The sequence below is a fragment of the Anolis carolinensis genome, chromosome 2, assembly GCF_035594765.1.
Source record: "Anolis carolinensis isolate JA03-04 chromosome 2, rAnoCar3.1.pri, whole genome shotgun sequence".
NCBI lineage: Eukaryota > Metazoa > Chordata > Lepidosauria > Squamata > Dactyloidae > Anolis > Anolis carolinensis.
In genome coordinates this window covers 118,904,311-118,930,247 of record NC_085842.1, presented here as the reverse complement: position 1 = coordinate 118,930,247, position 25,937 = coordinate 118,904,311, and the positions used below count along the sequence as shown (strand labels likewise).

General features: G+C 39.9%; 1 protein-coding gene across 5 annotated transcripts in view; it reads left to right on the top strand.

The window, feature by feature from the left end:
- The window catches only part of fbxo38 (F-box protein 38), a 45,162-nt gene that overhangs the window by 3,720 nt on the left and 15,505 nt on the right, over positions 1-25,937 (top strand). For 2 of the 5 annotated variants that reach the window (XM_062970459.1, XM_062970456.1), the window contains exons 3-16: positions 1,342-1,525; positions 5,655-5,788; positions 8,267-8,430; positions 8,516-8,681; positions 8,962-9,099; positions 10,241-10,378; positions 12,238-12,331; positions 12,703-12,833; positions 14,239-14,409; positions 15,529-15,671; positions 16,731-16,950; positions 17,619-17,738; positions 18,713-18,892; positions 20,579-21,280. In XM_062970459.1, the coding sequence (XP_062826529.1) occupies positions 1,398-1,525; positions 5,655-5,788; positions 8,267-8,430; positions 8,516-8,681; positions 8,962-9,099; positions 10,241-10,378; positions 12,238-12,331; positions 12,703-12,833; positions 14,239-14,409; positions 15,529-15,671; positions 16,731-16,950; positions 17,619-17,738; positions 18,713-18,892; positions 20,579-21,280 (2,629 nt within the window). In that variant the 5' untranslated portion in view covers positions 1,342-1,397. Of the gene's footprint in view, positions 1-1,034; positions 1,158-1,341; positions 1,526-5,654; positions 5,789-8,266; positions 8,431-8,515; positions 8,682-8,961; positions 9,100-10,240; positions 10,379-12,237; positions 12,332-12,702; positions 12,834-14,238; positions 14,410-15,528; positions 15,672-16,730; positions 16,951-17,618; positions 17,739-18,712; positions 18,893-20,578; positions 21,281-25,937 lie in introns of those variants that run through there. The other 3 variants (XM_062970457.1, XM_062970458.1, XM_062970460.1) reach the window with 3 other exon arrangements.

Genomic DNA, 25,937 nt, shown 5'->3' with positions numbered 1-25,937 from the left:
ACAGTGGAATACCAGACATTAAACAATCAGAGCCAGCTAACACCTCCCAAACAGGATTTCCCCTGAAACCCTTTCTGTGGCTAGGCCTCAGAGACTCGGCCTCACGTAACTTCTCTTGAGTGGTGAGGAGGCGAGCCTAGCCTTTCCTTGTGGCCCCACCCACACCGGTTGCTAAAGGTTAAAGAGACTGCTTAGCTGTTGGGTGGTTGTATGTTTTCCGGGCTGTATGGCCATGTTCCAGAAGTATTCTCTCCTGAGGTTTTGCCCAAATCTATGGCAGGTATCCTCAGAGGTTGTAAGGTATAGAGAAACTAAGCAAAGAAAGTTTATATACAGTAGAGTCTCACTTATCCAACATTCGCTTATCCAACATTCTGGATTATCCAACTCATTTTTGTAGTCAATGTTTTCAATATATCGTGATATTTTGGTGCTAAATTTGTAAATATAGTAATTACTACGTAGCATTACTGCATATTGAACTACTTTTTCTGTCAAATTTGTTGTATAACATAAAATTTTGGTGCTTAATTTGTAAAATCATAACCTAATGTGATGTTTAATAGGCTTCTCCTTAATCTCTCCTTATTATCCAACATATTCACCTATCCAACGTTCTGCTGGCTTGTTTATGTTGGATAAGTGAGACCCTACTGTATCTGTGGAAAGTCCAGGGTGAGAGAAGCACTATTGTCAGTTGGAGGCCAGTGTGCATGTTGTAATTAATTAGCATTGAATAGCTTCATCTCCTGGCTTCTTCCTGCCTGGGGGCATCCTTTGTTCAGAGTCGTTAGTAGCCCCTGATTGATTCATGTCTGGAACTCCTCTATTTTCAGAGTGTTGCTTCTTATTTACTGTTCTGATTTTTGAGTTTTTTAATACTGGTAGCCAGATTATGTTCATTTTCATTGTTTCCTCCTTTCTGTTGAAGTTGTCCACAGGCTTGTGGATTTCTATGGCTTCTCTGTGTATTCTGACATAGTTGTTGGAGTGGTCAAGCATTTCTGTGTTCTCAAATAATATACTGTGTCCAGGTTGGAGAGAATACTTCTGGAACATGGCCATACAGCCGGAAAACATACAATCACCCTGTGATTTCGGCCATGAAAGCCGCTATAGAAATATCTCTAAAGATAGGATGCATCTTTGAATTGTGGGTGAGATATCTATCTATCTATCTATCTATCTGTCTATGCCTTTTCTGTTGGTGCTACTGAAATTAGTGTGCATCTTACAATAGGTGGTGTCTTAGAACTGATTAAATATGATTTGCTTTATGTGTGGTATTAACTTGAACTGTATTAACTTGTTGCAACATTGTCCCCATGTTATCATTTTCAGTTTCCCCGAATCTGCCAAACAGCACTGACCTCTTTAAACAGCACACACCACACAATATGGGGCCTAGACGGAAAAATGTGAAAGTATGTTCCACAAGCAGGGAAGGGCCCATGTACATCAAAGCTGCTGAACTGAAGGACTATATGAACCATCTTTCACATGAAGTGCTTTGCCATATATTTAGGTAGGTCAGAATGTGTCTTTTCTTTTGCTTTTGACATTGCATGCCATTCATTATAGTATTTGATGAGACAATTGAAACTGTCCGTCCTTTATCAAAAGTGTGTCTTATTGTTTGAGGTTGAAAAGCCAACACATCCTGCATTTTGGGGTATGGACCTTTCATAAAAGGAATTTTGTTCATCATGTAATTTATGAATGTGAGCAATATGCTAATATTACAGGGAGATACATGTCTAATTTATTTCTCATGTCAGAAGTGAACGAAGGGTACAAATTGTAATGAGTTTGCAAACAAGAGATTTTTTTAAGGAAAAAAATTGGCATTAATACTAAATGTCTTTTGCCCAGTAGCTGGCCACTTGGAGTGCTTCTGGTGTTGCTGTTAGAAGGTCCTCCATTGTGCATGTAGCAGGGCTCAGAATGCATTGCAGTAGGTGGTCTGTGGTTTGCTCTTCTCCACAGTTGCATGTTGCAGACTCCACTTTGTAGCCCCATTTCTTAAGGTTGGCTCTACATCTTGTGGTGCCAGAGCACAGTCTGTTCAGCGCTTTCCAAGTTGCCCAGTCTTCTGTATGCCCAGAGGGGAGTCTCTCATCCAGCGTCAGCCACTGATTAAGGTTCCAGGTTTTAGCCTGCCACTTTTGTACTCTCGCTTGCTGAGGTGTTCCTGCGAGTATCTCTGTAGATCTTAGAAAGCTATTTCTTGATTTAAGGTGTTGGCGTGCTGGCTGATATCCAAACAGAGGATGGGCTAAACATGTCAATGCCTTGGTCCTTTCATTGTTGGCTGCTACTTCCCGGCAGATGTCAGGTGGTGTGATGTCAGCTAAGCAGTATAATTTCTCCAGTGGTGTAGGACATAGACATCCTGTGATAATGCGGCATGTCTCATTAAGAGCCACATCCACTGTTTTAATGTGGTGAAATGTATTCCACACTGGGCATGCGTATTCAGCAGCAGAGTAGCAAAGCACAAGGGCAGATGTCTTCACTGTGTCAGGTTGTGATCCCCAAGTTGTGCCAGTCAGCTTTCATATGATATTTCTAGCACCCATTTTTTGCTTGATAGTAAAGCAGTGCTTCTTGTAAGTCAGAGCACAGTCCAGGGTAACTCTCAAGTATTTTGGTGTGCTGCAATGCTCTAATGGGATTCCTTCCCAGGTAATCCTCAGAGCTCGAGATGCTTGTCTGTTCTTAAGGTGGAAAGCACATGTCTGTGTTTTAGATGGATTAGGGATCAGTTGCTTTCTGCTGTAATAGGCAGTAAGAGCACTTAAAGCTTTGGAAAGCTTCTGTTCAACCCTTTGAAAGCTTCCTGCTTGGGCGGTGATGGCACGATCGTCACATTGATGAAACTTTCTGTCCTTTCTGGCAGTGGCTAGTCATTTGTGTAAATGTTAAACATTGATGAAGCAAGCACGTTCCTCTGAGGCAGGCCATTCTTCTGTTTTCGCCATCTGCTTCTCTGACCCTGGAATTCAACAAAAAAGCTCCTGTTTTGTAGCAGACCTCCTTTGTGATATTATAAGTTTTTCTCAGGCGAAGGCGATGGTTTACAGTGTCATAAGCTGCTGACAGGTCTATGAAGACAGCTCCTGTAATCTGCTGCCTTTCAAACCCATCTGCTATGTGCTGAGTCAGTTTCAACACTTGTGATGTGCAGCTTTTGCCTTTCCTGGAGCCAGCTTGCTCCAGAATCAAACCTGGCTCTATTTTTTCCATTATTCTATTCAAAATAAGTCTCTTCAGGACTTTGTAAAGATGGCACAACAAGGAGATTGGTCTATAGCTTTTTGGGCCATTACGGTCTTTACCTGGTTTCAAGATGGCTATGACTCTTGCTTTCCGCCAGATTTTGGGAATCTGACAGGATGCAATGCAGTTGTTTATCATCTTCAGCAGCCAGCACCTTGCTTTCGGAAGACACACAACAACAAAGTAAATAGAGGGAAGCTGGCTACAGGGAGTGGACACCCCCCCCCTCCCTTGCAGCATCTCCACTGGCTGCCAATCTGTTTCCAGGCACAATTCAAAGTGCTGGCTATGACCTTTAAAGGCCTAGATGGTCCAGGTTATTTAGCTGACCACATTCCCTTGTATGGACCTTCCCGGGCCCTGAGAGGCTCTTCTTTCTTCAGGAAAGTCCCTTTTCTCAGTCCCACCTTAATCTCAAGCTTGGTTGGTGGGAAGGAGAGAGCAGGACTTCCTTCTCGGTGGCTGCCCTCTACTCTGGAACTCCCTTCTTCCCGGGGAAGCCAGAATGGCCCCTTCAGGCTGTCCTTCCAGGGGCAGGCTTTTTATTCAGACAGGCTTTTAAAGAAGAATGTTTTAAAGATCATGTCAGGGGCTGCTGTGGTTTTTAACTCTGAATATGTTTTACTATTTTTTAACTAGGAATTTTTAAATACTGTTTATATTTAATCCTATTTTAATGTTTGCATGTTTGTATATTTTGAAACAGGGGTCCCCAAACTAAGGCCCGGGGGCCGGATGCGGCCCTCCAAGGTCATTTACCTGGCCCCCACCCTCAGTTTTATAGTACATATTTATATCAGTTTTAATAATATAATATATTGTATATACATATAATATTGATAAAAATATTATAATGTTATACAATATAATACTAATAATAATACTACCATATAATAATATTAATTATATGTTATATATTACATATAGTATTACAGTATAGTGGTATAGTTCAATATACAGTAGAGTCTCACTTATCCAACATAAAAGGGCCGGCAGAATGTTGGATAAGCGAATATGTTGGATAATAAGGAGGCATTAAGAAAAAGCCTATTAAATATCAAATTAGGTTATGATTTTACAAATGAAGCACCAAAACATCATGTTATACAACAAATTTGACAGAAAGAGTAGTTCAATAAGCAGTAATGCTATGTAGTAATTACTGTATTTATGAATTTAGCACCAAAATATCACGATATATTGAAAACATTGACTACAAAAATGTGTTGGATAATCCAGAACGTTGGATAAGCGAGTGTTGGATAAGTGAGACTCTACTGTAGTAATATATAATGCTAATATTGTGCTATGCTAATAATATAATATATTGTATGTACATACAGCTGCTCTGAGTCCCCTTCGGGGTAAGAAGGGTGGGATATAAATGTAGTAAATAAATGTAGTAAGTAAATAAATAATTAATTTTAGACTTAGGCTCACCCAAATTCTGAAATGACTTGAAGGCACACAACAACAACAACAAACAACAATCCGAATTAACTTGACTATCTCATTGGCCAGTAGCAGGCCCATACTTTCCATTGAAATCCTGATAGGTTTATGTTGGTTAAGATTGTTTTCATTTTTAAATATTGTATTGTTCTCTCGTTGTTGTTGTTGTTTTGCACTACAAATAAGACATGTGCAGTGTGCATAGGAATTGGTTCATATTTTTTTTTCAAATGATAATTCGGCCCCTCAACAGTCTGAAGGATTGTAGACCGGCCCTTTGCTTAAAAAGTTTGAGGACCCCTGTTTTGAAATGTATGTTGATGCTTTTAATTATGCTAATCCATTTTGAGTCTTCTTCGGGATAGATAAAGCGGGGTATAAATAATAATAAAATAATAATGATTTTGATAATAATAATAATAATTTTATTTTTCTATCCTGCCTCCATCTCCCCACAGGGACTCAGGGCGGCTTACACAGGGCCAGGGCCAAGAACAAATAATAAACAAAGTAAAATACATATAAAATACAGCATATTCAACCGGATAAAAGACATTAGAAGCCTAGGCATTTTCTAGATTGTAGAAAAGCATCCACTTAAATTTTCTGATGCTGTAAAATCCAGCATTCACTGTACAATCTTCTTTTTATTCACTGTGAATTTTCCCTCATACTCTGGATTGTATATGGATGAGTGTGTTACTATCTAAATCAGTGGTTCTCAACCTGGGATCCCCAGATGTTTTTGGCCTTCAACTCCCATACATTTTAAAAGCTGGTATACTGGTTGGGATATCTGGGAGTTGTAGGCCAAAAACATCTGGGGACCCCAGGTTGAGAACCACTGATCTATATTATTATTTAGTAGAAAAGAAGAGGAAATGCAGTATCTGAAGATTTTTTTTCTTTTTTCCCACCCAAAGATACCTTCCCCTGCAGGATATTATGTGTATGGAATGCCTCTCACGAAAGTTAAAGGAAGCAGTTACCTTGTACTTAAGAGTGGTGAAGGTGGTGGATCTCTGTGCAGGCCGATGGTGGGAGTACATGCCCACTGGTGAGTATTGCTCCTAACACTGCTGCACTGCAACCTTTTTGTGTTAAGCTGTTTTAATTAATTGCCTTGAGAGAGATTTTTAGTGACAAATGTGGAGTTAATTGTCCTGAATGCATGCACGCATTATCTATTTCTCCCAATGAATGGGAGAAATAGTGCTTATATGGAACAAAATGCTAGTTCTTGTATGGGACAAATCTTCTATCTATATCTATATCTCTATCTATCTCTACATATAAAAAGCTTCTGACCATTTCTAATTTAATTAAAACAACGAAACTAAAAAACCCATAACCACAAAACTTGGCAACACGACACAGGGTTCTCCCTGATGTGTTTAGACGACAAAACCAAAACTCAAATATACATCCATGTCCCACAAAATCCAAAAACCCCCCAAAAAACCCATGTGCTCATGCGCAGAGCAGGCCCCAGCCCCCACCTTTGGAAGGGAAGACATGCGGCTGAGGGGGGAAAGGAAAGGGCCCGAGGCCATGAGGCAAGCCGGGAGTTGGAGTCCAAAACACACCCGAAGAGGCCTAGCCTTCCTTACCTCCTTCCAGCGCAGCTGCTTGAGACTCCTCTTGAGGGCCTCGAGGGAGGTGCGGGCCTTGAACCTGTCCACGGTGACGGCCCGGTGGAGGCAGAGGAGGTGGAGCAAGATCGGGGATGGCACTGGGGGAGGAGGGTGCAGGAAGGCCTGCACGGAGCCCACCGCCACCACTGCCGCCCTCTGGCAAGGCCTGGCTGGGAGCGGGACCAGGGGAGGCAGCGAGGAGAGGGGCCTCCTCCCAGCCACTCTCCTCCAGGGCCTCCTCTGCCCTGGCACAAAGAAGAAGAAGAAGGCGTCACCATGCTCCTCCTCCTCCTCAATGTCATGAGGGAAACAGAGTGAGGAGGGAGGGAGGGATGGCCCTGGCCCACGTCGCCCCGCGAAACAGAGGCACACCGACGCCATGGAGGGACGGGGAGGGGGGCGAGGGGGGGAGGGAGGAAGAGTTCTCCCTCAATTACTTTCAATTTCTCCTCCTCTTTCCCTCAATTTACCCCTCAATTATAATAATAACAATATCAACAACAACAATAATAAACAGCTTCACAGGTAAGAAGCAGCCAGGCACTGAAGCTGCGAGGCCATTCCGTGCTAATCAAGATCGCCAAACAGGCCTCCAAACAGACAATGCAGTAGAGTCTCACTTATCCAAGCTTCACTTATCCAATGTTCTGTATTATCCAAGGCAGTCTGCCTTTTAGTAGGCAATGTTTTTGTAGTAAATGTTGCAATGTTTTGGTGCTAAATTTGTAAATCCAGTAATTACTACATAACATTACTGTGTATTGAATTGCTTCTTCTGTAGTTCCACTGCTATTCCACTTAAGTCACAGTAAAGCATGGCCGGGCACTAATATTTCTGAACCCAGAGCTGAGAAGTGGAAGTCTGTTTCCTGGAGAGTCTGACCTTTCCTTCTTTTTTGTATATTTTCTTTTTAACTAATAATAAAGCTATAACTACTACATGTCAAAGATACAAATATGCAATACTTAAGCAAAAGAATGGGGATGCACCATAGAGGTACATTTACTCTAGATCTATAGTGTTTGAGGGAAGTGCTTGAAATGATTGCAGAGTTTGGAATGAGAAAAGCTGAAGAAAGTTGCCATATACTGAATAGGGAGAAAAGTGCATGAAAAGAAAAACAAAAACATTGAATGAGCTATGGACTTAGTGGTTTTATTTTGTTATAAGGAAGAATTAGGTAGTATACCAGACATGGGCAAACTTTGGTGTTTTGGACTTCAACTCCCACAATTCCTAACAGCCTACCGGCTGGAGGGCCAAAGTTTCCCCATGCCTGCAGTATACTATAACTGCATGATACGTTGTTTGTTAATACTGTATTCCCACATCTGTAACCAAAAAATGATTAGTATCTTTGAGATCTGTGTGAATTATATTCTTAATTTCTAGTTTAATCCACAGAATGTAAAGGTGCATAATGTTTGATAATTACTTCCCCTTCTTACTATGATTTCAGTTAAAAAATAACAAATCAATCTTACCATCTTATATGTATCCCAGTTCTTGTTTTTACCTTAACAGTGGAATACTTTTTCTGTAGTTCTGAAGTCTTGCCTCTAAGACACAGGGTTATTAAATTAAGTCAGTAGTTCACAATCTGGAGCCCTCCAGGTGTTTTGGGCCCTGGCTCCCAGAATTCCTAACCATTGGATAAGCTGACTAGGGCTTTGGAGAGTTGGATGGTCACAGTTTGTGCACCACTGAATTAAGTGCATTGTTAATCTCCTTTAACTTGTTAAATCATGGAGTGTAGAGCTTCTACGATCAAATAAAACACAGTGGTAATCCTTGTACTGCTAAGTCCAACACTATATTTTCTGAGAACCAAAAATATCTCATTAATCTTCCTTTTATTCTTGGACATCTCACTCAAAGGGTAAATGTCTTGTCTTGCCAGGATTCACAGATTCCAGCTTCCTAACCTTACTGAAGAAAATGCCAGACATTGAGCAACTGTATGGGCTCCATCCAAGGCACCTTGACCGGCGCAGAGTTCGTGGCTATGAAGCATTCAGCATCCCAGGAGTTTTAGAAGCCTTACAAACCTGCCCAAATCTACTAGTAAGTGTTTTGTATCCCGAACATGGGATGTTTATGTTTGACAATGCAGTCTTCCCTTTACTTGTTTCTGTTTTTCTGCTTGTAGGGAGTTGAAACTTCCCATTTGGAACTTGTAGAAGCCATTTGGACATACATGCCACAAGTTCATATTCTAGGAAAGTTTCGTAATCGTAATGGTGCCTTCCCAATTCCAACTGAAAACAAACTCAAAATACCAATAGGAGCTAAAATCCAGACTTTGCACTTAGTAGGTAAGCATTGCTGTGATGTTTTTATCTAAATTATTAAAGAATTCAACATTTTCAAGATATGAAATTAAAAAGGTGTTTATTTCATTTTTTTCTTGTTTTGCTGCAGAAGAGATGAGTGACTATTCATGTTGTTAGGAATAATAATTTCTTAAAAGTTTCAGTGCTATTTTGCTTTGAAGTCACAGCATGCTAAAATTACTACAGAACTTTTAATCACAGTGCTTGTCATAGAATTCACTGTGTTTGGACTTGACTTACTGTTTTGTTTCTGCTATTTTAGGCGTTAATGTCCCTGACATTCCTTGCATCCCAATGCTGAGGCACCTGTATCTGAAATGGGTGAGACTCACCAAACCACAGCCTTTTAAGGATTTCCTTTGCATCAGCTTACGCACCTTTGTAATGAGAAATTGTGCAGGTATGATAGCAATTTTATGGCAAGCTAGTATAGCTTGTCATCGATTGTAATGTGCACCTCACTTTTAGCTATGTAATTTAGCTTAAAAAAGTGAGCATTAGATTTGAGTGAATATGGTATATTAAAAGGAGGGTTGGAGTGGATCAGAAAGAATGTTCAGCGGGAAAGCAGAGACTGTGTTTAAAGCAAATCTGTAACAACATTACATATACTTGAATATATACAGTATTTATCCTTTTCTCAGTAAATCAGTACAGCAAGAATGGAATGAAATTATACTTACTATTATTATTTCTCACATTTATATCCCGCCCTTCTCACCAGAAGGGACTCAGGCCGGCTTTTGTTATCTGTTATGACAACTGTCATATTTATTGTGTTGATTGATATAAATGTGTTTAATATCCTGTATGAATTCTTTCCTTCCACACTAAAGGAGGACATTTTCTCCTATACATTTTCTACTTTCAGCAAGAGATATTTGTAATATTTCAATTAGAGAAAATTTGAGTTTTGGGAGAAACAACTTTCTGTATGTGTATTCCCATTGAGGGCAGATGATCGCACAGTTTTTCTGTGTGAATATAGATGTTTGCAGTGTCTCATTTTATGGTGGCGAAGTGTGTTAAAGCGCTGAGCTGCTGAACTTGCAGACCAAAAGTTCCCAGGTTCAAATCCCGGGAGCGGAGTGAGCGCCCGCTGTTGCTCCAGCATCTGCCAACCTAGCAGTTCGAAAACATGCCAATGTGAGTAGATCAATAGGTACTGCTCAGGCGGGAAGGTAACGGCACTCCATGCAGTCATGCCGGCCACATGACCTTGGAGGTGTCTACGGACAACGCCGGCTCTTCGACTTAGAAATGGAGATGAGCACCAACCCCCAGAGTCAGACATGACTGGACTTAACGTCATGGGAAACCTTTACCTACCATATTTACTCGAGTATAACTTGCCATTGATTGTAATGTACACTTTTGCATTTCACTTTTTAAACTTGACTAACGGGGGTATTGTTAGCTGCCTTGAGTCTCCACAGGGAGAAAGGCAGGTTGTTAATAGTAGTAGTAGTAGTAGTAGTAGTAGTAGTAGTAGTAGTAATAATGCATGTGAATGCTGATATTTGGAAAATTTTATTCTGTAGGGCCAACAAACTCGTTGAAGTATGTCCCATTGGTCACAGGCTTGGCTTCGGCTCGAAATCTGGAGCATCTAGAATTAGTTCGAGTTCCCTTCCTTGGAGGTCTTATTCAGCACGTTGTAGAGGATAGCTGGAGATCTGGTATGCAACCTCTTCCTTGGAAGTGAGAACAGTATATTGTTAATAAACTTGAACTGTTTCCCCTTCATTGTTCATGTATTCTTGAGAATATTGCCACTAGCTCATTCCAAGGACCTTGATATTGTTTCAAAATGTGCTTCAGTTCTCTGAAAGCTTGAGAAGGCAGTAAGGAAATTTGAATATCACCTGATCATTCTTTTGAATCAACATCATGAATTTTGAAATGCTTAAGACGTGCTTTTGGCTACATGAAGAACCAAAGGTAGTTTTACTGTTGCTCCTGGTGTGCCTATTTACATGCATGCACTTTGACAGATGTCCAAGGCTTGGAATGTGCTTCACTTATCCAAACAAATTGTGACTCAAAGCTCACAGTGAAGGTAGACTTTCCAAATGGAATCCATCTATTGTAAAAGAGAAGCAGGGTGAGGGAGGAGACATTAAATTGTGTAGGCATCATCTATCTCTGTACAAATGTAAATTGCACCCTAAGGTACAGTAAAAGCTCTCGATTAGGTACAAGATAGAGTATCGGATAAAGGTACCTTGCTTTGCTGCACCCACAGAAAGTACTATCACAGTACATTTTAATATTTGATTGATCTATGTAGTTATGGGCAGTATGCTTAGACTTATAATGAATGAATATTGGCGTCTTTCAAACTGACTATAGCATAAGCATAGATGCTGACAGCTGCTTCCCCATTTGTGCATCCAATATCTAGACTTATATTTAGTGCATGCTTCAAATATTCATTACTAATGAAGTCTCCCAATGTAGTAGTTTGTCGCTATAAAATGATCACTTTTGTTGCCACTGAGATTCTTGTCTGATGAAGAAATAGTAATAAAGCATTGAAGGAAAGGTTTACAACTATTACGAAGGAAGTCAATACAAGGCCAACACCAATCAAGAAGAATCAACATCTGGTCCAGGAAACTGAGATGGAGCCAGGATATTCCAGAATGGAGGACGTCTATCATTCATTTACAACTTTGGGACAACATCAGCAAAATATTGCTATATAAGTGACCTTATGACAATCCAGAAATTGTGACAGACAGCTATGCTGTTCACCCGCCATGCTCAGTGGAGATGGTGTATGGGAAAATGTCAGATTTGCAGGGAAGCAGTCTGGTCACTGGACCTCCTTTTCTCATGGGAAGAGAAAGGAGTGCATTTTGGAGTCATGATACATGTTGCAGGGAGTCAGTTCTGTCTGGAAACAGAGGTCTGATCCTTGGCACTGTTTTTAGGGGGGAAAGGAAGCATTTTGGAATTTTGAAGTTTTGGCATTATGGAGGTCTTGGAACTGTGTGTTGACAGGCTACAGGGGGAAGCAGGGCCTGGCCTGAGCAGGTGCTTCTCCAAGGACGGAGAAAGGATATGGTCATCTTTGGATGCATGATGAATGCATGTACATGTGTGTGAATACTGAGTGAAAATGTAACCCCCCTTTTGTTTGTTAGCCAATGTAACTGTAGGTTGTTTGTGAATCCAATAGTTGCATAGAATCTGTATATCTGTATGTCTAATGTCTGAACGTTGTGTAAAAGTTCTGCTATACCTCTCATACTGAAATTGCAATAAAAAGAACCTATGCTTTAAAAATATTGAAAAATTATTCCTAATATTTAGTCCTGAATGTACTTTACTGTAATTAATCAGTTTGGCCTATATGGCAGGAAGTTTTAGGATTTTATTGTCATTAACCTTAGTCATTTTTTTTTATTTTGTGTCAGAAGCATTGCATAAAATACAGTGACCCTAGTCATTGTGTGCACAGTTCTTCTAGGGAGCCTTAACACTGTTCCTAAAACATGTCCTCCCCCCCCCCCCCTGATTTTCTGTTAAACAGGAGGCTTCAGAAATTTGCACACTATAGTTCTGGGAGCTTGCAAGAATGCTCTGGAAGTGGACCTTGGCTACCTCATTATAACAGCTGCACGAAGGTACCTATAAGTATCTTAGTCATCTTGCATTTCATTTTACTTGTAAATGCCTCACTGTGATGTTTGCATCTAAGGCATACTGATGCCTCCGCATTATATTAGTTGGGAATTCATTGCAGTGCTGCTTTGTTTGGAATGTCTTGTTTTACAGCACAGCATATTGGTCATAATCTTGCTAACAAATAATGTTATTTAAATTTATCACTTGCAAAGCACTACCTCATAAATGACTCTGCACCTATCTGATTTTCTAGTGTGAAAGTGCCTCTGCAGATGATCCTCTTTCAAAATGGGTTATAAATTGTCCATATAGTATTTTGGGAAGTAGCTGCCAGTGTGAGCTTTTCACATTTTGTTTTGCTTCTGTTCAGGTTGCATGAAGTAAGAATCCAGCCTTCCCTTACCAAAGATGGAGTGTTCTCTGCACTGAAAATGGCAGAATTGGAGTTTCCACAATTTGAAACCCTACATCTTGGATATGTTGATGAGTTTTTGCTGCAGTGTATGAAATCCTTCCTATTTCCTTTGGGTTACCTATCAGCTGTTAGGGTAGATCTGGATTTTATCTGTCTATATGCTTCGAATTTTAAAGATTGTGCTGATGCTATTCACAATGTTCAAACAGCCCTTAGTTCTCTCCTGCTGATCAAGGATAATCCCTGCATATGGGTTGGGCATGATTAAAATAGTGTGTATGCACATCACCATGCCACTTTTAGATTTAAAGGAATCAACAGTCACTAGTGTGCAAATTCACTTTTTTTGTAAGTTCTCATGTGAGAATTAAGTCCAAATCCACAGATTGAGAGAGAGAAATGGAGTCCATGAAAATGCGACATGCAGAGATTCTGCTGCAGAAAAATGTTGGAAGTTCCCTAAAAGCCTTAGTTCATAGTCCTTTCTTTCTTGCTTACTGCATGTGGCCTTTTCTGTTTCTCAGAATAAGTCAATGGCGGGGAAATAACCACAGACACATCTCTATTGCCCAAAATATAGACCTACCTAGAGTCTTGAGGTTGGCTCTTCGACTGTATCTTTGTCAAGAAATTGGAAGTATTGTGGCAGCTACCTGTCTTTCTTTGGGAGCAGCAGTAACAGGAGAGTAGGCAGAAGAAGGCATATGAGTTTGTCACTTGACAGTTCAGCTAAGGATTCATCAGAGATGAGCAGCAAATGTTATAATGGTTCTATGTGCTTGGAGGGGTTTCATGTCAGTTGATGAGCTAGGAAGTTGGTTGGAGTGCCAACCAAGTGTATTATTATCTCTGCTTCATTTCCCACATCTTCCCACTCCCAGCACTAAAATCTGCTCTGCCTGTCAGATCCTTTCGGCTTTGTTAATCCTCTGTAACACAGTGTGACAAAAAAAATATAAAATGCAGTTGAGAGGTAGAGGGGAGCCAGCCTTTTGATTGTAACAATTTTTCACTGAAAAAAAGGTTCATTTCAGTTTGAGATTCACTAGGAGGAATGCACCTGCTTTAAAAAGAAGTCATTTGGGGGCAGGGAAGGATCCTTTTCACTCCGAAATTGTAGGTTCTGAATTGATCTCAAATTCCACCATTTCATAGAACTAATTTGATCCTTATAGTGATGTTCACTTCCCTCCTGGTATAATCCTGAAATGAAGATGCAAGATTGACAATGCTGGTGGATAAGACTATAATATAAGTGATAACCAAATACATGTTCTCAGTTGTATAGATCAATGTCTAAGATGACTTTGCAACTGTCCAAATAGATTGGGCTTTTGTTTCCTTGTTCACATTACTTTCCTTGCTGTTCCACCTGTGGGAACCAGCACATCGTTTCCATTTCTCATTGATACCGGTGGCCAGTGCTTATTCTAATTGCTGCAGAAATAATAAAAAGAGCAGATTTCTAAATCACCTCCTGCCTGTGTTTAGGTAAAATGATTAATGCTGACCTAGTGAAGTATGGCTTGGCTGATGTGGTTGAAAATCCAGGCATCATCACAGACATTGGAATGAAAGCAGTGAATGAGGTCTTCTCTTCAATTAAATACCTTGTCATATACAACTGCCCACATCTACATAATCCAAGTAGTTGGATCACAGGTATGATCCCCACAAAGACATATTGAAAGCCGCCAAGAAGATGTATTCATTCCTAAATTAAGTTATTTACTACTAGTGATGGTAACCTTATTTTATACTAGTTCATGGCTACAATGAAATTCCGGGGGGGGGTTTTATAGCAAAAAAAGTATTAATGCCTTCTGGGCATGTCAAACAGTTGTCTGAAGGATTTCTTTCTTTATTGAACTACCTATTTGTTTGGAGTGCTGTGTGGTTTCTGGGCTGTATGGCTATGTTCTAGCAGCATTTTCTCCTGATGTTTGGCATGCACCTGGGCCTGGATCCTCTGAAGAGGATCACAGATGCAAGCGAAATGTCAGGAGAAAATGCTGCTAGAACATGGCCATACAGCCCAGAAACCACACAACACTCCAGTGGTTCTGGCTGTGAACGCCTTTGACTACCCATTTGTTTCATTGGAAATCTTTCTGATATATCTATGCACTACTTACTTAATCGGGTTTAAACAGACCAAATAGGAATTATGTAGTTTTGGAACATGTCTATGCTAGCAAAAAAAAAAAAGTAGGGAGAAAGGCTTTTCATAATTGATTAACATTTCATATGATCCATGGGTTTTAGTGGATTTGCTGTGAGCAATATATTCCATATCTATAGAATATGTTCCATCTGCAGAACAATTGTGCCCATTAAAACCTGTCAATCAATTAATTTATTTGTTAATCAGAAATTGGCTTTCCCTGTTATCCCCTCTTCTAGACTCTAGAAGTTTATGGGCTGCACAACTCTTGTTAAGTTTCCAAGATCAACTGGTTTGAAATTCAACTCTGTTCTGATTATCCCAGAACAAAAAGAAAGAAAGAAACCATTTAGGACCCTCATTTACAGTTATTTTTAAGTCAGAATTGCTTGTAGTGAAATAAATGCTGGGCCAAATAAGTCAATTGTATATCAGCTTTTTTAGAAGCTAGAAGCCATGAATAAAGAATATATGAATCAGATTTCTTTCAGTGGTCAGGAAGAAGAAAAAGCTCTCACTGAACTGACCAAGAGGAGATAATAACATTGAAATGTGCAGGATATATTAGATCAAAATCTTGTCATAAGCTCATTTATGTGTGTTTTTATTTTCAATAGATCATTCAAGATGGACTCGGCTGTTTGATCTTACCTTGGTGAGATGCCATGCAATAAAATTAGACTCTTTCAGTCAGTTTATTGAATTGCTGCCAAGCTTGGAGTTCATCTCTCTGGACCAGATGTTCCGGGAGCCTCCTAAGGTGAGTTTTCAAACTGTGTTTTTAAAGATGTTTTATTCTGGCATGCAGTTAAGCAGATGATTAAATAGTTCTCCAGCTGACTATTTTTAAACATTCAAATTAATTACGAAGTTCAGTGACTTCATTAAGAGCAGAATGACATATTAGATCAAAATGAGGATTACTGTAAATTCTATACTACTTCATGCAAGAATGTAAGAATGCTTTACTTAGGCAAAAAGACAATGCACTATTAAAATGATTTTCGTTTGTTGGCTTCTTTTGAAAGTCTTTTTAAATACACTTTTTCCAATTCCTCTTAATTTGAATTAATATTACATGTAAGAAGAGTGCTATCATTCCAGGAAAACTCATAGTTTATTCACATTGAGCTGAACAAAGAAACTACAAGTTGAACCTGGAAGAGAACCTCCATGCCTTTCCCCCTTAGAATCCGCTTCAAATGTGTCTTGATCAGATGATACATAACTTATGAAACTACACCTATTTTGGATGTTTACTCAAACTTACAGGTTCACATGAAGCAAGAAACATGAAAGAGAAGTATCAATCTGCCTATCAAAATTCAAATCATAACATTGAAAAATTATCCCCCAAGTGACTAGCCATGTCACAATAAATCTGTTAACCAACTTTTTTGATTGGGGCAAATACTAGATTTTCTAAAAGTAGAAAGTTAATTTGATTTAATCAACATTATTTACACTCTGTGACATTTCATAAATAAATCTCAAAACAAAAGTTACAAGTATTTTGAAGCAAAATATTTTAAATATATTTTACTGTGTGGTAAATGTGACCAGTATTTTATAGACAGTTAAGAAATAAACACCTAGCTTTCAAGTGTAATTTTAATGGGTAGGGAGTTTTCTAAGGCAGAATAATGGTTTCATCTTGTCATCAAATATTCTTCACTGGCCCATTGTAAAGGAGAGAGCCATTCGTCCATGATATTTTTTCCACTACTATTTACTTTCTCCTCATTGATCGCTGATTAAGCATGTAATTTATTTTTGTTTTGGAGTCTCATGCAAATTGTCATAATATCCTGCATTTTAGGGTTGCGCTCGTGTGGGTCTGAGTGCAGGCACGGGGATTGGAGTTTCTTCCGCTTTGGTCAGCAATCAAAACTCCAACAATGAAAATGACAACAATAACAACCATCAGAACAATAATGCCAATATACACCATAACAACCACCAACAACCAAATGACCAAAATGAGGAGAATGAGTTACAACGGGAGGAACAGGCAGAAGAGCAGCAGATTGCAGCAGAGGGTAAATGCAAGAAATAGTATTCATTTCTGTTGTTTTTGTTTGTTTGTTTGTTTTTTTAAAAAAATAACAGTAATGTGATGATCTGTATATACTATACCTATGCATATATTTAAAGTTATTATATTCAAGTCCATACAGTGACTTTGTAGATTTTATAGGGTTTTCTTATTCAAGGAATACTTCCTCTGAAATATAGCCTACAGCACCTGGTTTCCATGAGCAGTCTCTCATCCAACTAGTAACCAGGACTGGCCCTATCTAGCTTCCAGCATCAGATAGGATCTGGTCCTTTAAGGTATTTAGGGCATTTCCAGAATAACTACTGATATGTTTGAGCATCTTAAAAAAACAAATCTCCTGTAGTCTTCTTTCATATTACTAAGTTTAGTTGTCATCTTTTGATTTGAAGGCTACATTTCCTATCTGCCGATAACTTCTGTAAAAGGCAGAGCTGTCTTAGAAAGGTAGGATGTGAAAGTGGGTCAAAATACGTTTCATATAAGATTTTCCAAGTTACGTGTTTCAATTCAAGGACAGCTGTTGTTACCATAGCAGGAACATTTTGAAGCCTTTCCCAGATTGACATGCAGCTAGTTATGTATGTGAAGCTTCTGCCTACTCAGGAAGAAAGATGTTCCTATTTTAATTAAAACCATTTTTATCTATAGCATTGAATGATATGGAGGAGGCAGCACAGGAAGATGGAGTGGCTGTGGCAGAAAGCCACAGTGATGCCTCTGTAACTAATCAAGCACTCCTTCCTATGGAAGTTGATGAAGAACAAGCAGGTAATTGTCCTGTCATAGCATTTCTTTCTCATTCATGTTTCATTATTTAACTGTGAACGGGATCTTTTTGAGCCAAGGTATATGTCAATATAATATTTCTTTTAGAATAAACCATCTAAGCTAAAAATTGTTAAATTGACTGGCTTCAGTTAATAGAAGTCAGACAAACAATTTGTGTGTAGTTCAAAACATTTAACAACATTTAGCATTATAATACAATATTATGATACTCACATTCATTATCTAATAGATTGTAGAATACTTTAGTAAGGCAGGAAAATATTGTTGCAGTTGAAGGGATATCTAGTGAGTTCATGCTGAGGCAAAAATTGAAGAATATATTCTAGGTTTACACTTGGATACATTAAAGAAGCTCTGCTTTAATAGTTGAGCATATAGAGTGAAATAATTATTGTAGTTCAAATTCTATAAAACATTTTGCTTTTTATTTACCATTCATTCTGTTACTTGCCATTACTTTTTTCCTGTTACAACTTTCTCCCCTTCTTTCATTAAAACACTTATACTAAGAATCATATAGTTTCTTATAGTCAATTGTAAGATCTGTTCAGCCTCCTATCCTTTATTTTTTATTTGTGGATCTGGGAATTATTCTGCTGATACATTTGTGTAAAATCAAATAATGTGTACATCGACTGCAAATACAAAGCACATCTTACGATTAAAGTCGATAGGAAAAGCAAGTTAGATAGAGAATGGCAGCAAAATGGAAAGAACCACATGAGATCAGAGCCCAATGAAGTGCATACTGTTTTGTTTCTTGTGCCTTAACAGCCCCGCGGGTAGCTTGGAAACAAACAAGGCAAGATGTGTCATTGTGCTTCCTGTTACATATTCAAAAACTAAGCTGGCCTGGCTCCATAGTAGAATAAAGAGCTTCCCTGAGGTGAATTCAAGCACCATGGTCTTTGGAAAGTAGTCTGATAGTTGTGCACCTTCCATTCTTTTCTCAGGGCCCAGTGGTCTTCAGCCTAATGTAAATCTTGCACCTATTACCGTCCATGACTCAGACAGTGAGGATGAAGATGAGAACATGGCAAGCTCGAGATCCTGTATTACAAACAGTATTGCACAAAGTTACTCAGATGGGGAAGAGAGAGTCAAGGAGCCAGTGGAAATCCATGAATCTTCAGGTGCAGGTTTTGGGTTTTTTTTCATACATTGTAAAGAAAATAGAAAATATTGGTTTGAAAGTTGGACTAGAATTTTAGGGAACCAATGTTTTGAATCCCTGCTCAGCTATGAAGAACTACTGTAAGATCGTGGGGAAGTCACACATTCTTTACCTTAAGGGAAGTCAGTGGCAAATCCCCACAACTGAAATCTTCCAACAAAAACTCATGATAGGTTCCCCTTAGGATTGGAAGTGACTTCAAGTAGTACAACACTAGCAGCAGTTAAAATAGCCCTTGCATGTAGTGCATTAAGATCTTTTTTTATTGAGAAGTTGCTGGAGTTTGACTGGGGCTTTCATATTGCTACAGATCACCTTCTGCTTGTTTACTGTTCTATTAGGAGAGTAATGCATTCTTACATTATAGTGTGCCATTATAGGACTACTATAATAGATATAAAGCATTGTTTAAACATCAGTGTTAACTCCAATTTTTGTTTGTTATATGTTTCTGTGGACAGTTGTTGCATTCAAATACAAAAACCTCCTTTTTGTTACTGGTTTTTAAGTAATCTGTTACTCTTTGGTGTTCCTTTAGCTTTATTTCACTGCATAGATCTCATCTATTTTGTTTCAGTTTTCCTGATATCTGTCTGAAGATTCTCTTTTCTCCCATCTTGTAATTTCTTAAAAAAACCAATTAAGAACTGCAGTAGAGTGCAGTTTAGTTTAATTTCTAAACTCCTTTTGAAAGCCATGAATTGGATTGTGGATTGCAATGGTCATGTTTAAATGAACAAACTGAGATATCAAGTCACACTTTGATCCTAATTTATTTTAACTAACTGTCTTAACTAACTCTAGCTGCAAAAAAAAAATCACGCATAACAGAAAAACTCAGTTTGTCCTGAAGGATATTTACAATTTCCCATCTTCCTCAAAAGGATTCTGCAGTTCATTTGTAGTTGTTTGAATTGGACAGTAAATCTTTGTAGGTCTGTTGTAACAGACTTTGCTGGCATTTATACTTTCTAGTCATTTTAAAGTTTGATTTTAAGTGATCATCAGTTTGTGTGTCTCTTGATCCTGGTTGTTTAAAGCAATTTTTTATATTTTTATTTTTTATGTCTTTGTTATACACTTTGCCTTCAGAGCATATGTGGAAAAATAGAGTTTCTTTTAGGCATTTTAGATGGTCCACCATTCATTTCAAATAGGCAAGAAAATTCTTTAAGCAACAATAGGGAATCTGTAGGCTTCCAGATGTTGTTGAACTGCAACTCCCATTTTGTTGGCTAATTCACTAGGGCTGAGTTTATCATCAAGAGAATCACACCCACATATGATACCAATGCAAACTTGAAGAGTCCATCAGAGAGGGATTAATCTATCATAATTACAATCAAATTGTGGCCTTCTAAGATGCATGACTACCTGTTGTACCCTGCCTTGTGCCATAAGGAGAGCCAGGTAACAACAACATGTGATGCAATTTGTTTAAACACATAGTTTCAACATCTAAGACTAGCAAGTGAGGCAACTTCACATAACTGCACAACATTTTATCCTGAGATTTCTGCTTGGAACATGCTGTGAAAGTTTCTGTTGTCTTACAGGGGAGTAGGCTGTGTGTTAATAGCTGTAACTGTGTGTTGTCTTTATATCCCTTCCTAATATTCTCTCTTTCTGTCCAATGTTGTTGTAGCAGTGAGTGGTAAAGGCAAAGCTCCATTACGGAAGAGATGCAATGCCAGTCGCGTGAAAGTCTTTCTTTCGGAGGAAAGCAGCTGTGAGAAAGGGTGTCAAGTGACCAGTGAGCAGATAAAAGCCGACATGAAAGCAGCCAGTGATGGGACAACAGAAAGAAATAAAAACAAAGATTGTTACCCAGGATATGGAGGCGGCACTGGACCTCCAGGAAGTACTTCTCCAAACCCTGAGGGCAGCCTGAGGACAGCTGATGGCTCTGCTGCAGCCCCATCTTCTGCTACAGATGATTCTGGGAAGTGTCTCTGCAGGAATGAAGGTGATCGTGAAAGGGATGAGGAGGATGACAACAACAACTCTTTATGTTCTAGGTGTTCTTCCTATGTGCCCCAGACCCAGCAAGGGAGGACTAATGGAGTCTCTGATGGGGAATGTCCATCAACCAGTGGGTCTTGTGACATGAACAGACCAAATATGGGAGGAGCTGAGTTCTCCCTGAGAACGTTACCAGACTGCGGTTCTCCAGGTGAGACTAGCAATGAAAGGACTAATGAAAGAGTCTATGGCACGGCAAATGCAGAACAGGGTGCTAGTTCACAGCAAGAGAGGCATGGAATGGCACACGGTGAAGAGTACCCTCGCAGACCTCTGACAAGAGCCAGGAGCAGGCTTTCCCATGTGCCCTTGGTGTCTCAATCAGGTATGGCTGCCTTAACATTGTCTTTTCTTTACATCAGAATAAGATTGTCAGAGGAAGATGGGGGTGCGGGCCCATTTTAACAATGCCATCCTTCCTCAGATGCAGCATAGAGTACAAAAGAAATAAACCATTGTCAGGAGGGGACAATAGCTTTTTTAAAAAGCTTGTTCTTGTATTAATAAAGCTGCTCATGAATGGAGATGGAACAATTATTGCTGTCTTGATTGTTGAGAGAGCTTCTCATGCTGTTTTTTGGGAAGTTTTCCCCTGACATATTCTATTAATCTGCTTTGAAAGGTGTTGTTAAAGTGGAAAAGTAGATAGTTGATTGTTGAAGGTTCACTGGCATTTGGGATGACACTATTCTTGAAAATGTTCTGTTGCCTAAATAATGTTTCTGATATGCAGAGTTTATTTCCAAAAGATACAAAATCCATCTGAACCTATTCTTCTCCTAGCCAACAATGTGCTGCCATCTATAACTCATTTTTCAATTTTGAGCAGAGTTGGTTCCTTTTGGAAACAAACTCCACATATATTTTTCATTAGGATAGAGAGGTTATATGTAGGTTTTGGCAAATTCTTTCACTGTTCCCCAAATAGGGCAAGTCTGAGGTTTCCTTCCAGTTCTGAAGCTGCAAAATAGTGGGATGAAATGTTTTCATTCTCCAGCTGCAAAGAGATGGGATCCTGTTACTTGGCAGCTGAAGCCGACAGCCAAAAGAATCCTGTATCTCTCTTCTCTGGTTTTGGGCTGAAGGAGAAAAGTGCAGGCATGGAAATTTTCCTTTGCACCAGCCAAGCACTTTGGAGTCCCAATTGCCCAGTGCTTATAAAGGTTTGTCTCTGCACCTTTCCAGTGGAATTGCCTTTGCTTGTTTCCATACTTTCAAATTGGTCAGAGCTTCAGGTGATGCAGGCATAGAGAAAAACCAGTATGCTTCCACCACTCCTTCAAGGGAATAACTGGGGGCCCTTTCTCACAGCCATATACCCCAGAATATCAAGCAGATAATCACAATATCTACTTTGAACTGGGTTATCTGAGTCCACACTGCCATATAACACAGTTCAGAGCAGATAATGTGGGATACAGCTGCGGGGAAGGGGCCTGAGACATTTTTGTTTGTCCTTGACCTCATGTGATGATTCAGAGATGCAGCATAAAACTGAAAGATAATCCTAATCACTGTAGTCTTATCCTTCAGGGCATCCAAAAGTGTCAAACCCAGGTCATATGAGTGTTCATGACTTGTCTGTGTGAACATGAAAGGAAGAAATTCTTTTTCAGTGATAGAATGCTTCTGGGTTAGTTATACTGTAAACTGTTCCATAATTGATTTTGCTCACCTAGACTGAGTCACATTCAATAGAATCTGGCCAAAATGTAGCATTTAGTTCTACCTAGAGAAATCCAAATTGAAATGAATGAAACTTTTTGGTTGTAACAGATAGAAGTCAAAGCGATTGCAGTGGATCCTTTCTATGTAAGAGGCAGTTGCCTGCAGGCTCTTCACATGTTGACTAGCTGTACCCAGCCACGCGTTGCTCTGGCATAGTCTGGTGGTGTTGGTTAAAAATTGTTGAGTAAGTGGTGGTATTGAGTGTATGTTGCATGGTTGTCTTTATGTTCAATATGCATTAAGTTGTTTGTGTACTGTGACGTCATCCCTGCTGTATACTTACAGCAGCAGTAGTACTTGAAGTCTGTTATCTTGTGCAAGTTTGGTCTCGAGAGAAGATTGCTTGGGATCAGTGTTGTCTTTGGTTTTTGGTTAAACTTGATGTCCCACTTTGGTGAGTGTGTTGTTTCTTTTTGGTGCAGTAGGATAGTCTGGCCTTTTTTTGAATGAAAGTATTTTGGAAGTGGTGGTCATTAGTTGTTGTTTTTTTTGTTGTTGTTTTTTTGTGGGCTGCCTGGGCATGTATGAGAAGTATGATATCCATATGTGTTGGGTACATCTATGTTAGGCTGTCTAAGAGGTCACGTGGATGTCTGTCATTGGTGTTGGTGGAAGATGAGGAGGGAATATTTGTGGGACATGGTTTGTGAGCTTGTGAATCATGCAGTGTCCATGTTTTTCTGGGCATATAAGTGTGTGTGTAGATATATATGTTTTGGCTTTTTTTTGGTATTGTCTTGTATGAGTGTTTGTTTTTCTGTTCATTGATTGTGGTTGTGTGTGTAGACATTTGTATGCCTTAGCTGTGGTCATCATGGGAGATAGGGATTGGATTGGTGTGTGGATACTAAGGTTTGTCTTGCTTTGTGTGCTGTTTCCTATTGTGTTGCGTTTGGTTAAAAGTGGTGAAGTTCGAGGGGGTCTATGTCCCTGTGTAGTATTGTATAGGATTTTATGATATTCTTATGATTATTCTGATTATGCAGAGGCTGGATGGGCATCTGTTGGGAGTGGTTGGATTGTGTGCTCCATGGCAGAAATGGTTTGGACTGGATGGCCTTTTGGGGTCTCTCCTAACTGTATGATTCTGTGATACGATGATGATGATTATTATTGTTATCATGATCATTTTTATTATGTAGAGGCTGGATGGCCATCTTTCAGGAGTGTTTGGATTGTGTTGTTTTGTATGGTAGAAGGAAGTTGTGGTGGATGTTCCTGAGGGGTCTCTCTGAACCTTAGGTTTTCATGCTATTAGAGAGGTTGGGTGGCCATCTGTCAGGAGTGTTTTGATTGTGTTGTTTTGTATGGTAGAAGGAAGTTGAAGTGGATGTTCTTGAGGGGTCTCTCCCAACCTTAGGATTTAATGCTATTATAGGGGTTGGATGGCCATCTGTCAGGGGTGTTTGGAGTGTGTTGTTTTCCATGGTAGAAGGAAGTTGAAGTGGATGTTCTTGAGGGGTCTCTCCCAACCTTAGGATTTAATGCTATTATAGGGGTTGGATGGCCATCTGTCAGGAGTGTTTGGATTGTGTTGTTTTCTATGGTAGAAGGAAGTTGAAGTGGATGTTCCTGAGGGGTCTCTCTGAACCTTAAGATTTAATGCTATTACAGAGGTTGGATGGCCATCTGTCAGGAGTGTTTGGATTGTGTTGTTTTGTATGGTAGAAGGAAGTTGAAGTGGATGTTTCTGAGGGATCTCTCAATGAAGTGGATTTTCCTGAGGGGAAACCAAGCGGGTGGTTGTTATGGCGGCGGTGGCGCGGAGTTTTGAAATCTCTCTCATTCCCCTTGCAGGAGCTCCGCCGGTGCCACCTTTTCTCCCTTCCCCCTCCCCAGAGGACCTGCCCTTTCTCCCACCCAAGTTCGGGTAATGCCTGGAAAATGCATTTCCTTTTGGAGTAAATGTTGCAGGGGCTTGAAAATGGGGATGGTATTGAATCCAGTTCCAGTTCAAAGGGAAGGGGAGGTGGAGGAGGAGGCGGGGGGAAGCGAGGGCTTTGTTTTCCCAGGCCGTGGATTCCCCAATCTACCCTCCATTTTCCCTTTCCCACTGGGATGGATGCAGAGAGAGACCCAAAAAAGGGACATTGCTGGGTGCAGAACCCAAAGGCGCCTGAATGGAAAGCCTTGACGGGTGGAAAGGGAGAGAGGGAAAACTCTAGGAAGAGAATAAATAGCAGGTGCGTCCGTGTGTCCGAAGAGAAGGAGAGAAGAAACTGCCACTTTTCTCGTCTTCCTTCCCTCCTTGTCAGTAGGCAGGTGGGCGGCGTTATGCCACCTTTCCTTCCTCCCCTCTCTAAGGTCGCTAGGTCTCTGAACTGAAGGAGAGGAGAAAGTGGCAGTTTCACCGTTCTCCTTCCCTCCTTGCCGATAGTTCTTTAGACAGGCACCCACCTCACTCTCACCCATCTGTGGGAACTGAAGGAGAGTGGAAAAAAGCGGCGGTTTTGGCATCCTCCTTCCCTGCCACTTAGGAGCATGTGGGGAAGTGGCGGGAAGGCGAGCGGTGGTAGCCGGGGCTGGTGGGCAGGATGGCAGCGGTAGCGGTAGCCGGTGAGTGAGGGAGTGTAAAGGACGGGGGTGGGGTTTGTGATTTTTGCGCGCTACACCTGTCCTGCGCAAGCACAGATGGTTGTTGTGGATTTTTGGGTTTGTGTGGGCCACGGATGTTGATGTGAATTGTGCTTAGTCGTCTAAACTGAGCCACAAGGGCGTTGTGTTGTGTTGTTAAGTTTAGTGGTTCTGGGTGTTGTAGTTTCATTGTTTTGATTAAGGGAAAAACGGACATAAGCTATATATATATATAGAGAGAGAGAGAGAGAGAGAGAGATAAAGTGTAATGTAACTATTTAAAGGTGGAGTGTCTAAATGTTTTCAGCCAAATCAGTGTCTAGTTGTAATTATTGCATTACTCTTTATTGCCTAGATAGGAAATACATAGTAATTTTTTTAAGATTAGATATGTTTTAGCTGTGCTTTTAATTTTTGGCTTTAATTGATGCAGGTGCCACACTTAAATACTACTATGGTGTTTTATTTTTAACATCAAATCATACTTGCTTCTGTTCATAGAGTGAGGTGGCATTTATGTGATATGGCTGCTTCTCTTGCTTGCTTCAGTGAGCAGATATCTTGTAAATGTCATTTTTTGGCCGGTGCTCCAGGTTCAGGACATAGATGAATTGGATGCACTTCTGAATAAAATGAGGGCTCCTTTCACAGGGTTCCGCCATTTAGCAGGCGTCATATTC